This window comes from Drosophila obscura, unplaced genomic scaffold (assembly GCF_018151105.1).
Source record: "Drosophila obscura isolate BZ-5 IFL unplaced genomic scaffold, ASM1815110v1 contig_189, whole genome shotgun sequence".
NCBI lineage: Eukaryota > Metazoa > Arthropoda > Insecta > Diptera > Drosophilidae > Drosophila > Drosophila obscura.
In genome coordinates this window covers 1757701-1771141 of record NW_024542777.1, presented here as the reverse complement: position 1 = coordinate 1771141, position 13441 = coordinate 1757701, and the positions used below count along the sequence as shown (strand labels likewise).

Here is a 13441-nt window from a genome sequence, read left to right as displayed (position 1 = left end):
AAAATTGTTTGTATATAATATTTAAGCAAGAAAAGCTGAAAATATGTACAAGCTAACTTATTTGATTGAACATTTGTTGCAGCTTCCTCGATCTCACTGCGACTTTTGGAAGGAATATCCGTGAATACCTCAGCTATTAAGTCATTTCAATTATAAGTGACCTTGTAATTCCCCCACAAAGTACTCCGTTTCGTGTATTGTTTTTCATGTATTTATTCCTTTAATGCTGCAACCTCATAGCCAAAACCGTCGTTACAACCCAAACTCTTTGAGGTCCGACTCCAAGCACATGGGCTCCCAGTCCTTGGTGCAGCGGTGATCTTCCACAATGCTGAAGGGCTTCTGGGGATTTCGGCAGTTGTAGGCGGCCATACTGCAGCGGCTCTCAAACTTCAGCAGGCACTGTCCGTTCGAAGAGCATACGGAAGGATCCCTTTCCGGGCAGTGATAGTGGCACTTGTCGTCTTCCACCTGATCCTTATACACCCGTTGTCCATGCTGATCAATGCTGAGATCACCGTTGCTGGGCAATACCTTTGCCACGGCACAGCCGGCAATGAAAACTGTGAAGAAAATAAAGTTGTAGGAGGACACTGGGAGTGAAGGGAAGAGAAAGAAGCTTACGCAGCAACAGAGGCGACAGGAGGTTCATCTTTGGGCTTTGCTACGGTTGTTGGCTGTGACTGTTGTTCCACTGCTCTGTTGTCTTTGTTGTTCACCTTGCTGCGTGTGCAGCAACTGTAAAACTGTGGATTCTGCCATCCTCCGTCTTCTTTTTTATACAAAAAGTCGAATTTCAGTCGACAAAAGCTGTTGGTTTCTGCTGTGTGTCTGTCCCCGTCGCTGCGCCTGTCCATGTCCCTGTCCTTCCTGCTTCCCTGCATAATCCTTTATTTTAACACCTGCCACAGATATGAAATTGCATCATCAACGGCTTTGCCTGGCATTTTGATTCTTTTCTGGCTTGTAATTAAATGTTCTCCCGTCTGACTAAAAATAAGACCGTGAAATGCCAGATTTGCATATTTTTTTGTCACCGCTTCAATTTGTTGGGGCTCCATTGTATTTTTTTTAATATGTTTTTGCTGCGGAAAATCCCGTTGGGTGGCTATGGCGGCGCTATGTTTTTTTCCACATCGATATATTGTATGCAGTTAGCTGTGGCCCTGGGGGATGGGTTGGGGTTGGAGTCGTTTGTGATGGGAACCAATTAGTTTTCAATAAGAATACTTTTGTATTTTTTTGGACGTATAATAAATATTATTAAAAATATCCGTAAAATATCTGGAAATTCTGGAATTAAGATATTTTCATTTCAATTATTTTCTATCCCACCGCTGGAACCACTGAACCTTCAAGCACTAGCCCCCCGCTAAAACTATTATTATTTGCAGAGCAGACCGCTCTTTGGGAGGTTTATATCCCATACTCCTGGACAGTATCTTAAAATAATTCACAAATTACTCAATATAAGCCTTTACTGCCCAGCATCGTATTTATTCTATAAGGAAGCGATTAAAGCAAAAATGAGCGATATATCGACATGTGCCAGCTGGGAGGTAAGTCTCTCCAGACAAGTCTCATCGCAGCGTTGCGTTCAAGCGAGACCAGAAAACCTGTTCATCGCCAGAGTGGAAATAAAATCCATAAATGATATGATCAAATGTTAATACGAAATCGTGACAAGGCAGGTGTTAAGGTGTTTAGGGATCGGAAAAAACTTTATAAGGTGGCAACTTTCGGGAACACAGCCACAGAACGCCTTCGAACGCCTTCGAATGCAAAGGACTGTAAAGGCAAATTCGACCAGGAAAATGAATTTTGCAAGCAAAATGAGAGTGCTGTTGGTGCTTGGTAAGTCAGGGCTGCCGCTGCTGCGGTTGCTGCGGCTGCTCTAAGCGAGAATCCCACTACAATACTTGACTTTTGCAGGCACAGCTCTCCTCTCCCTGGCACAGGCCGCAGAGGTGCCGCAGACCACAGGGGCAACCACAACGACAGGGAAACCCCAGCAGGGGGAGCTGCCCGAGCACATACAGACACTGATAACCAATCACATCCATCACGTGCTCCAGCACGTGAAGAACAATCCTCAGAGGCCCCACACACTGACTGGCACTGTGGAGGCGAGCAAAGGGAGCGGGTCGCCAGTGGCTGAGCCCTTTTCAGGTCTCCTTCCACCACTTGCACACCCTAGTGATGTCCATCTCCCTGCCCCTGACCAGCCAACGGCTTCACCTGCGCTGCAACCTGGCCTACAACCGCTGCAAGCTAATGATCCACAGGTGAGGGTGATAAATCACGAGGCCACCGGCTCCATTTTCCACCAGGGGCGCCCGGTGGTGCAGAACAAGGTAGTGATGCCCCCGGTGCCGCAGGTGGTGCTCTCCCTGCCCGGCCAGCAGCCCGCCGATGTTGCGGACAAGGTGAACAAGCTGCAGCAGCATGTCACTCATGTGATGCAACAGGCGCAGCTCCACATTCCTCTGGCCATTCAAGAGGCGATCAAGAGGAAGAAGGAGCAGCAGAAGCAGCAGGAAGCGAAGGATCAGAACAAGGAAGAACAGAAGGAGCAACAGCAGGAAAACGAAGATCCAAAGGCGCCCCAGCCGGACTCCCCATCAACTCCAGTGCCAACAAAATCCAAAACAGGTCGCTCCCTGGACAAGTGGCCTCACCACGCCAACCAGGTGAACATCCCCCAGTTGATTGCCCAGCATGAAGAGGAGATCGAGCTGGGCAAGTGCAGTTTCCAGTGTCCACGTCAGGCGCTGTCCATCTGCGCCAGCAATGGCAAGTGTGTGGTCAACTTTCCCGGCCAATGCGAGCTGAGTCAATGGAATTGCTTCAATACCAAAAATGGTAAGCTCTCTGCAGTCAGAGTTCCATTGCCATGTCTGAGCACCTGTCTTTGTTTTTCCATAGTTTTCCATCAAGTGCACGATGCCGAGTGCCAGAATACCGTCACGTGCTATAAGCGAGACATGATGTAGAGGTTGCAGGACCATGCAACAGTCGTAACTCAATGGAATGTATCTTAGATTGTACTGCAAATAGAGTAAAATAAATAATAAAGAATTAAAGGTAACTGTAGAGAGTGGAGGAGAATTATTTGCACAATCAAATCAAAACTATATTAGGATATTTGCGAAATGTGATACAACTTGAAGGTTTCCTCTCTCTTCCCTCTGTTGAGTGTTATGTGTGTCCCACACCACGCGAGAGCGAGTATAGCCCCTCCCCCCCCTTCCATTTCCTAGCTCCAGGCACAGCCCCAGCCACAGCCACAGCCCCAGCCCCATTCCCAAGCCAATCCCTGTCACTGGTGATGTCGTTCTCTTGATATTCTATCTTCACTTTCGCCACACTTTCGCAAGTGCAGACTTGCTTCCCTCCCACCCCAGGCGCTGTCCCATCTGCTGCTGGCACCCGACAACAAGAACGACAACGCCAATGACGAGGACGACAACGAGGACTTTGAAGACGACTACAATCATCCAATTTGTCAAAATAGCTTATTAACGGATTTCGGTTAGAGCCCCGCAAAAGAACGCCAAGCGATGGCGCAAATAAATGTCATTATCATTGATTTGCCAATACAAATGCCACAAAACAGATATGGCCATGGGATGGAGATTGGGCCGGGGGCTGGAGCTGGAGCTGGAGCAGACAGCTGTGCCACTTTGGCCAACAAAGTTGGCTAACATTTTTGTGGCGGCTTATCAGAAATTGTTGCCGTATGCAGAGCGAGAGACACGAAAAGACGTCGAGTTGGATCCCCAAATGGAACGGGGTTCTGCTGCCTGGTTCGGCTGTCAGCTCTGGCACCGATAAACGCTTGAAATGTTCGCTGGAATGGCATTGGGATTTTTGGTCAATTAAAAAGCACTTTATGGTTTCTGCCGAGAGAGTTCAAGGTGAAGATTTCTATCTTCTTCTCCGGGCATCGATGCCTCCTCTTGTTTTCCTCTTACACGTGTCCATGCAGCTACATGGGCACAGATCTCGGGCTTCCTTCTCCTCTCTGCCCCATCCACAACTGTTAACTATTCTTTCCAGCATGCGGAATCTACGACATCTATTCGCCTTTTGGGGCCCATAAATTTTCCACTTTTCCATTCGCAATTCCCCGCCTGGGGATCCTCCTGATATCCCGCTCTGTCTCGCGTACTTCTCGGTGTTCTACAAATGTTTGACTTAGTTTCGCTCCATTTGGGTCCATTGCCGCTTCTGCTGCTGCTGCTGCTGCACTGTTGGGCCGCCTGCTGCGTGTCTGCCACGCATGCGCCATCGCCATCTCATACATCGTCTCCTCTCCTCTCCCCTGCCCAGCTCTCCGCGGTTCGTTCTGAGCCACAAAAAAAAAGCCGTTAACTCTGCTGCCGCTTGCTTATCTCTGCCAAATGCTTTGGTTTGGCTTGGCCTGGCCACATTTACTCTGCACAGCACTGCGAGAAATAATAGGCAAGTGGTCTGCGCTGGACCACTGCTCTCAGCTCCAAAGATAGTTCATAGTTTTAAACTTTGTATAAGTAAATAAATACACAAGGACGGTGATGAGAGACACAAGACCATCTATCGTATTATATTTTAGCATCATTGGTTTTGTATTTATTTAATTAGAAAATGTCAGAAATATATTTAACCATCATTAATTATTTTCCATCTAGCCAAAATCTCCCACCTGGTTTCTCTCAGTGTGTGTAGGCTGGCTCTGGTTAATGCCAAATGCGTGAGCTGTGGGCCGTGCCGCATTTTGATGGCTCGGATGGCTTCTGCTGCCGCTGCTGCGCCTGGTCGGGGGCTTCTTGGGTTAGCAGCAGAGCAGAGCAGAGGCAGAGGCAGAGCAAGCAGTCAGAGCCAGCAGGCAGAGCAGCGGAAATGCAATTAACACTTTGGGCCGTAATTGCGTGCCAAATGCATTTCGCTTGCTCTGTGGCCAGTCCAGTCCGCAGCATTGGTAGTGGTCCAGGATGGAGCAGAGTGAGATGGAGTGAGGGGGTAGAACAGGAAAACTGGGGGCCAGCCCTGGTCCTAGTCTTGTTTTGATTTGCTTGGCTCATTTGCAAGAAATGTGGCCATAAATCAATTTGGGAATGCTCGTTGACTACTGTCCGCTCAGGAGAAATTCCCTCTGCTTCAGTTTCATTTGGGTCTTAGTGGAGGCGGAAGTATTTCTAAGGGTCACCTGCATGCGAAGATACTTTCACAGAAGCTAACTTAAATTTAGAACTATCTGGAATTTATGGATGGATGGAATTTATGGATTACTAAGCACCCTTTCGATTATTCCAGATTCTCTCACGGAGTTTAACTCCCTATTCGTATTATTCTCCCTTAATCGAATCTTCCTTGACCCATAAAGTCTCGCTCCCTTACTTCTTTGTCCCTGGCCAATTAGCCGTGATTTCCATGCAAATGGATACCAATTTGGTAGCCAGATCCGGAGAGAACATAGCCCGCTTATGGCCGGTCAAACCTTCAGCAATAAACGCTGTGTTTAACTTTTCATTTAACTGAAATTAATTGAGTAATTTGATGCGAAATGTTTGCGACACGCACTGCACAAGGGAAAACAAAAAACAATTCTCCAAACAAGATTGTGAGCGGGGAATGGTGGGTGGGTTGAATTGTGGGTGGGTTGGGGGAAGTCCAGGGAACTGTGGCAGATGCAGATTATAAAATGGCTCGCAGGCAGAGCCACTGAAACGAGGCCAGACAACAGAACAATTTAATATAAAGCATATTAACTTTGGCGGCAAATGACCGCGGGGCCAGGTTTGGGTTGTGCAGAGTGCAGGTCCAACACATGGTTTGATGATGATGCGCGCTTTTGAAGTCGCTGGGAGTCAGGCCAGGCCCCAACGTGGGTTCCACACCGCCCGACAACCGTTTAAAAAGGTTTTATTTACACCGAAGACAGCTCCAAAAGAAGACTGCGATGCGGGTTCGTGTATACACACCATACATATGAATGTATGTGCGGGTATGTATGGTAAGAGAGGGTCTTGGTCTTGGTCTTGGTCTTGGCATGGTCCAACATGCAGCGCAATTAAGTTGCCAACAACTTTGAAATTATGCAATTATGGGTATGAGAAATTGCCTGGAAATTACATGAGGAACTTGACGAACAGCAGCAGCTCCAACAGCTCCAGCAGCTCCAACAGCTCCAACAGCTTCACCGTCAGCACAGAATGGAAGCTCAAAGCAGCTCAAGTGGAGCTCAATGGAGAGAGGAGCCCCGGTTGGAGTCAGCCTACTTGATTATTTATTAAAACGAAAGTTAAACAGCGAAAGGAAGCAATTTTCCATATAAAAGAAGCCAGAACCAGAGCTTTGGTTCTGGGCTTCTGGGCTGCTGAAGCTGACGCTGAAGCTGAAGTAGCCTGTAGTTCGCCTTGGCCGTGTGTCTATGCAAGTGGGTTCGCCCCTGCTACCAGCTTCCAGCTACCAGCTACCAGTTCGCAGCTCCCCTCTTGGCCTGCTGAGCCTGTCCCGCGTAATTGCCATGTTTAAAGTGTGATTAATTTGTAATCATCAAAAAGGCAAAAAGAGGCATGTAGGGGAAGCTGGAGCATCATCTGAGCAGAGAAGCTGGGGCAAATGTTTGCATTTTAAGTTTCCTGGCAAGAAGCGGAGACTTGGCCAGGAATGGCTCTAGGGCCCGCCAAGGGAAGCTGGGGCTTGGGGACCAGCACTGTGTTCCCTAAGTAATTGAGTTTGCTCGGTGATGCGTTGAAAGTGGCCGCCAGAATGCCAGAACTCGGGAAGACAGAGAGAACAGAGAGAACAGAGAGAAGCCAGAGAGACGTCAGAGAGCTGGGGAATGGCAGAAGTGCAGATAATTCGCTGGAGAGAGAGAGAGAGAGAGAGAGTGCTAGGCACAATGTTTTGGTTTATCCTGGCATGTTGCAGGGTCGGGTGATGTAGTTATGAAAATTATGGATATTGTGGAAATTCCGGATTGTGGATAGCGGTGAATGGGGGGAGAGAATTAGTTTAAAATATAATAAATACCACACGAAACTATACAGATTTAAGATAATATTACCATAATGTGTCCATAAGAAATAACATTGGGAGAAATCAAAACACTGAAGAAAACATCCGATGGAGTGTGTTCCAGCATAATTTTGAAAGCCTTTAAAGCAGTTTTTCCGAAAGCATATACAAATCAATTGGAAAATGAAATGGGGAAAATCTTCACGGCGGAATACGGTATGCAGCTTGGGGAAATTTGATTTTCCGATAGAGTTCTGGAGAGAACTCCAGAAGGAACGACTTGATTTCCATAAAGAATTTGCTTAAGTGCTTGGCTACGAAGTCTGAGCCCCGTTGGACTATCCAAATCTTCCAAGAAGGAAAGACAAATAAAAATAATTATTTCGAGAATTAAATCCGCGTCCAATTTTTTAATTTTTAAGCAGTTAGCTGCTCTGTGGCCAACTGTTACCGTTTTGCCAGAGTGAGAAGAATGGCAGGCCAAGCTGTCTTGATCAATCGTTTATCTGCCAACAATCATGATTGGGACTTTTGCCATTGCCAATTTCATTAGCTGACAACTTTATTAGCGCCTCAGAGAGGTAGAGGTGGACAGGGCGAGAGGGAGAACACTATAAACACGATTCTCAGCACTGGACTGTGGATAATTACAGACTCTGGCTGCGCGAATGCATCCAGCAGATACAGCAGATACGCGCACAATCCATAAAAGCCATCGAAGCCAATCACAGTCGCCGGAGCATTGCCATTAATTAAGCCAAAGTATAAATCTGGCATTCGGCCACAGCACAGCCGAAAACCAAACAAAGCAGGAAGCAGCCAAAGTCCCTCGTTTCAGCCATCAGCCATCAGGCAAAAGGCAGCCAACAGCCTGCACTTCGACTCGGACCGCCTGCCGCGCATGAGCAGAGCAGAGAGTGGAGTGGAGTGGATGTGATGCGGATCCCCCAGTCTCAGTCTGAGCCGCAGCATCGTCTAGTTCGACATTCCAAATAATTACAAGCTATAAAAATTTATGAGCGCCAAGGATTTTTTTTGCCACCACAAAAAGCGAATGCGTGTGTGCGCCTCGGGCGGCAGAGCCAAGTGAACAGCACAAAAAACGTGTACGAGTATCTACGTATCTGCAAGATACAATGCGCTCACCCATAAAACAGTCGCCGCAATTGCAGTCGTCGCTCCATGCCACTCCACTCGGGGCTACCGGTTGCTCTCTCTCTCTCTCTCTCTCTACCAGCCCGATTCCCGGTTTGGTTTGTCTTTTGTTCTGGTTCGTTCTTTTTTATGCTTTGATTGAAAATTAAGTTGTGCCCCGACTTTTCCAGCCTATTGGGTGGCTCGCTTCATTCTTCCACTCTTCCACTCATCCACTCAATCACTCGCTCACGATATGTGTTAAAATTCAATTGGAAATGCTGGCAAAGGAAGGAGATTTCCAGGGAGTTGCTGCCCTTGCTGCAAGTGTAATATTTTTTGAGGATTTCCCATACTTCTGCTGTGTAAATCTTATAACTATAATTCCCCTTAAGACTTTGCTGGCTTCGCTTTACTATCTTTCATTTCCGTTCGAACACCTTTGCCCTTTCTTTTCTTCTTGCACTTTGCCAGTTCCACTCTTCAGTTTGGTTTCCTTTGCACATTAAATGTTTCAGGCTACAAATCAGCTTGCCTTTATTTCCACAAAATCTCTCTCTTTCGATATGCGATCATTCGGATGCTTATCCTTGTCAATGGTCTGACTTCTTAGAGCCTTTCTCTGTCCCTATGTCACACATCCGTTTGACCCTCTTTCGTACTTTATTGATTCCGTCGCATGTCCTGTCTCCTCGCAGCCTCCCTGGAGACCAGCGGCCAGAGGGAGCACAGACCACAGACAGGCACACTGACATTCGATTTGAATTGTTGTCATACGAAGTCAACGCAGTAGCTTCCCCGCAGCTCCTAGCCAGTATCGGCCCGAGTGATGGCTACATCATGCTCTTCCACTTGATTTACGTCTAACTGTAATCGAATAATATATCAGGCAAGAGGCCAGCCAGCGTCCCCACCGGCCAGGTAGCCCCAACTATACCAGCCACGAAATCCAATCCAGTCTGCGGATGGCGCTGGCTGCCCGCTCCAGCTACGTGCACCTATGGCTCCCAACTCCCATCCCAACGCATCCCCCTCCGCACAGTCCCTACTCAAGCGAACTTAACGGCACGACAACCTTAGTCAAAAGCTCAGGCATAAAATCAATTACATTGACAAATGAGCAGCTGACAAGCGGAGAGTGGAGTGTGGAGAGAGTAGAGTGAAGAGAAGTGGGGAGGGAGCATGTGTCAAAGCGTCCCAAAAGCACAGCTGCCCCACAGGCCATGGATGCTACCCGGACTCAGTACGAGCAACGTGCACAGTGCTTCAGATTCATTGATTTGGAAAATAGAAGGCTTCTCTGTGTAAATGAGATGTTAGATCCACAATTGGAATTTCCCTCTTAAAATCCTTACCAGGTTCCTTGGCTTCAAGCTTAACCTCGAACATCATGCCGATTAAACTCCGTTTAATGACCCGCTTGAACATTTTCTCATCTGTGGCTAACCAACACTTTATTATGCACCATTTGCTTAATGAAGTCCCAGAGTTATTCCTTTCTACCATAACTTTTGTCGAGTTGGTTACTCTGTTTAACGATCACCTACAGCTATGGCTTTCTCTTAAACCGTTTACAGCCACTTGACCCACGGTAGGGTAGCGGTAGCCTGGCAATCTCCATGCTCAACGTGTAATCTGGCGTTTTGGGGCACGCGGCAACATTCACATTCGCCATCCTCGGCTCTGCGAAGACTCCACCATCCAGCAGACTTCTGCCACTCATCCTCCAACGCCAGCTGAAGCCCCATCCACATCCACCCATCCACCGATCCGATCCACCCATCCACATCGTCGTCGCATGAATTATGTGACTTATTAAAACGTCATTCGAGCTGACAAGTTGCCTTTGCCACTGTCGCTTGTCCACTTGGCTTCAGTTTACCTGTGTCTGCCCACGTCCCCTCTCCGTCTGATTCCAGAGCCGAGCAGGAAACTTCTAATTGTTATATACTGTCCATCCGTCTTTCCTCCATCGGTGGCGTGTGCGTTCCGTGTGTGATTCTGTGGTGGGCCTTTGTTTGTGCTGTGGCACTGCGGCATCTCCACCTCTCTCTCTCTGGATAATCAATGAGCTGTCTGCTGCTGCCTGCTGTCTGCTGCCTGCCTGACTTTATCAATTTGCATTTGTAATTTTCAAATTGATTGACTTTCGGGACTGGCCTCTGTTTTCGCAATGGATAACCCTGTGATGACAGCCACACAGCATTGGCAGAGGTCGAAGGTTTCTTCGCCTTCGGAAGTGTCGGACTGCTCCGTTTTATTGCAGCCAACAGGATGGCCGTGTGCTTCGGTATTCGGTCGCCCTTTAGGCCATGGAAAGATGAATTGAATTCAATTGAAGACGCTTCATTTGCATTCAGAATTGTTTTATTCTTCATATTTCAAAGAGAATGAAACTTTATCTCGGATTAAATCTATTTTAAATCAGTTTAAATGTGGCTCGGCCCGTTCCTTTGCTTTTCCATCATGTTTCAGATCAGTTTATCAGTCCTATCAAATTTATTTTCCACCCCACACGTGACAATTCATTCGAATTCATTTGATTTTACTCTTCTTTTAATTTAGTTCCTCATGTTTTAATTTTCACCAATTTAAGTTCCTTCCACATCATCATTCCTTCCCTTTTCCATGGCCATTGTGTTATGTAAATTGTATATATTTCATTGCTTGGATGTACAATGTATTGAAATCCATTGTCATAATTAATCCCGCTATACAATGCACCTCCGCCCCCACCCCTTCTCATAAATCTCACTCCAAATCCTTGCTACAGGATTCTCCGTCCACTCCGTGTCAAGGCCGACATGCCTACACATGTTTCAATTACACTGCACATCTTTTTGAGGCGACAAATGTCACACATCATAAAACGAAATACCCCCGTTCTCTCTTCTTATTTTGAACTGTTATATTCATACCCACTTCCCCTGCCACTTCCCCTCCCACTACCACTCTCCCACTCTCAGTTTCATTTTCATTCATTCCGTGCTGACATAATGTTCTCCTCGTCGTTGGTGGTGTCGGAGGATGCTCCTGAATGCATTAATTAAATTTAATTAAAATGTGTCAACTGAGCTTGTCATAACAAATTCGTCTCACATTTGAGTTACCCCTCACTCCTACTCCCACTCCCACTCCCACTTCCGCCCTTTGTTGGCCAAAATGGCTCATTAAAAACTTTTATGCTGATGAGATGGCTGAAACGAAGGCTGTAATAACTTGGCCAAGGAAGTGCGGCCAAGGCAAGTGCTCCTTGCTATACTTGCTATACGTACGTGTATATGCGTTTAGTTAATTAGAGGCATAATAATGCAGATCCACACAGCCGCTCTCCCCATCTCCCACCCTCTTTATCTTTTACACAGGTAATTCAAGCACACCTGTGCAGCCACATGGACCCACTAACACGCTTACACCCGTGGCATATCCTGCCCCATCAAGTGTCTCTTCGCCGGGTCACCTCTTCCTCACATTATTCCATCGCCTGCTACGACTTTTTCTTCACATTTTTCTAACTGCCTCTCCTGCGTCCTCCCTTGTGCCTCATACCAACCGTGCCAAACAGTGTTGAGCACTGCTTACCAACTGCTTGGCAACTTGATGAGGCAAAAGTCACCGCGATTTTTGTGGCTTTTGAAGGTACCCTGAGAGGTAAAAAGCTTAAGCCAGGGTACATGGGATCTCTGTGTATTTCTAATTAGTTCATGCAGAACTTCAGGACTTCGAACTAGCGCAAAAAGTCACTAAGACTGGTAGCAGCCACTAATTATAGCGACCTTAACATAATCAAACAAGATTAAAAAAATATTCATGTATGTAGGTCTGCAAGTGAAGAAGATTGACATTTGAAGCAGATGATATAGGAGTTTTTTCAGCCAATGATCAGTGAAAAAAATTTCAAAATTGCATTGAATCGAGGGTCATGGGAGTAAAATGTAAGGGGAGTCATTTGTGTCCAGATCTTTAAGTACGATTCTATTCGACTCGAACTGAAGTGTGACTCAAGCTTCGGAGCTCAAATCGGAGCTATGGCTGTGCTAATTAAGATGTGATTTACCGCATCCCTGTCACGGCGCAGTGCACATATACCTTGCCCCATTTCTCCTGTAGATGTACTCCTGTTGCGGGAGTTGCTGTCGTTCCTTTCGCTCCTGGTGCTGCTGTACGAACACACCCGTGGGTGTCGTTAATTGAAATTATTATACTTGTCTGTGGTATCATAAATGCGACTCGTTAAATTTGTATGTATGACACTCGTGTACACATTCTACGGGTGTGTGTGTGTGCTATGCGAGTAGGTATGTATATCCCAGATATATGCAGGCTCATATCCTGCTCATTTCGCGCGTACTCCCTTCTGCCATCCTCCGTTCCCTCCTCCGGTCCATGTCTGTGGAGTGTCTCATATTTGCATGGCGTTGCCGTCGCGTCGTCTCGTCTCGTCCTCGTGTCCTCATTCAGCGACAAAATGGAAATTTGTTGCCGCATTGCTCATAGCGTTTCCACACCACACCACACCCCACACCACACTAACCCACCCACCCACACCACACTAACCCACCCACGTTATCCTACGCCTGCCAGGCTGCCAGGCTGCCAACCAGCCAACCTGCCCCATGTGTGTGCCCCTGTTGTTGCTGTTTTAATGTGTCAAGTGTTTTATTTGCGCGTGTTACCTACTTTGATTTTATTTGTCCGCTCGCCAGGGCAACCATGGAGGAGCGCAGCCCATTCCCTCCCCCAAGCGGTTGCAGATCCTTCCCGGAGGGTGGCTGGGCGGTAGCGGGGGCCAGGGCATTCCACTCGTGTATACCTCACTTGCTTTTATGTTTAATTCATGCGCAAATTGTCGCGGAAATCTGACGTCAAGTGTATTAAACGCCATGCGCTGCTTTTGATTTATGGACCCAGTTGCTGCCACTGCCATTTGAGGTGGGTCCAAGGGGGTTCCACGGGGGAGTTGGGGTCGGGGGTAATGTAGCCTGGCCGTCAATTCCAATAGCGAAATGAAATTGTTGCTAATTTATGAGAGAGTACCCAGACCCATACCCCCGACACAGTCCCAGTCCCAGCCTAGGTCCAGTCCGGGGGACGACGACTGTTCCAGGTCCGCAGACCGAAAATTCTTTGGATGCCTAATGAGCTGCGACAGCTGGGACACTTTAAAATCCTGCTTTAAAGTTGAACCGAAAGGGATTATGCGAACGGTAACGATAAATCGCACATCATTGGGAGATATTTATTGGAATTTAGATGGGGCCGCAGCTGGGAAGCTCCATCAATCTATGTGGAAGAACATTTAGAG

At 47.2% G+C, this 13441-nt stretch overlaps 2 protein-coding genes across 2 annotated transcripts; one reads left to right on the top strand and one right to left on the bottom strand.

Annotated features, from left to right (window-relative positions):
- Positions 1–206: 206 nt before the first annotated feature.
- LOC111066742 lies at positions 207–652 on the bottom strand. Its single transcript, XM_022355573.2, has 2 exons — positions 625–652; positions 207–563 (listed from the first exon to the last, which is right to left on the bottom strand). The coding sequence occupies exons 1-2, from the start codon at positions 650–652 to the stop codon at positions 253–255; spliced, it is 339 nt and encodes a 112-aa protein (XP_022211265.2). The 3' UTR covers positions 207–252.
- Positions 653–1550: 898 nt separating this feature from the next.
- LOC111066741 (mastermind-like protein 3) lies at positions 1551–3078 on the top strand. The gene is made up of 3 exons (XM_022355572.2): positions 1551–1854; positions 1933–2862; positions 2926–3078. Exons 1-3 carry the CDS (start codon positions 1779–1781, stop codon positions 2991–2993), a joined length of 1074 nt encoding a protein of 357 aa, XP_022211264.2. The 5' UTR covers positions 1551–1778; the 3' UTR covers positions 2994–3078.
- The last annotated feature ends 10363 nt before the right edge of the window (positions 3079–13441 follow it).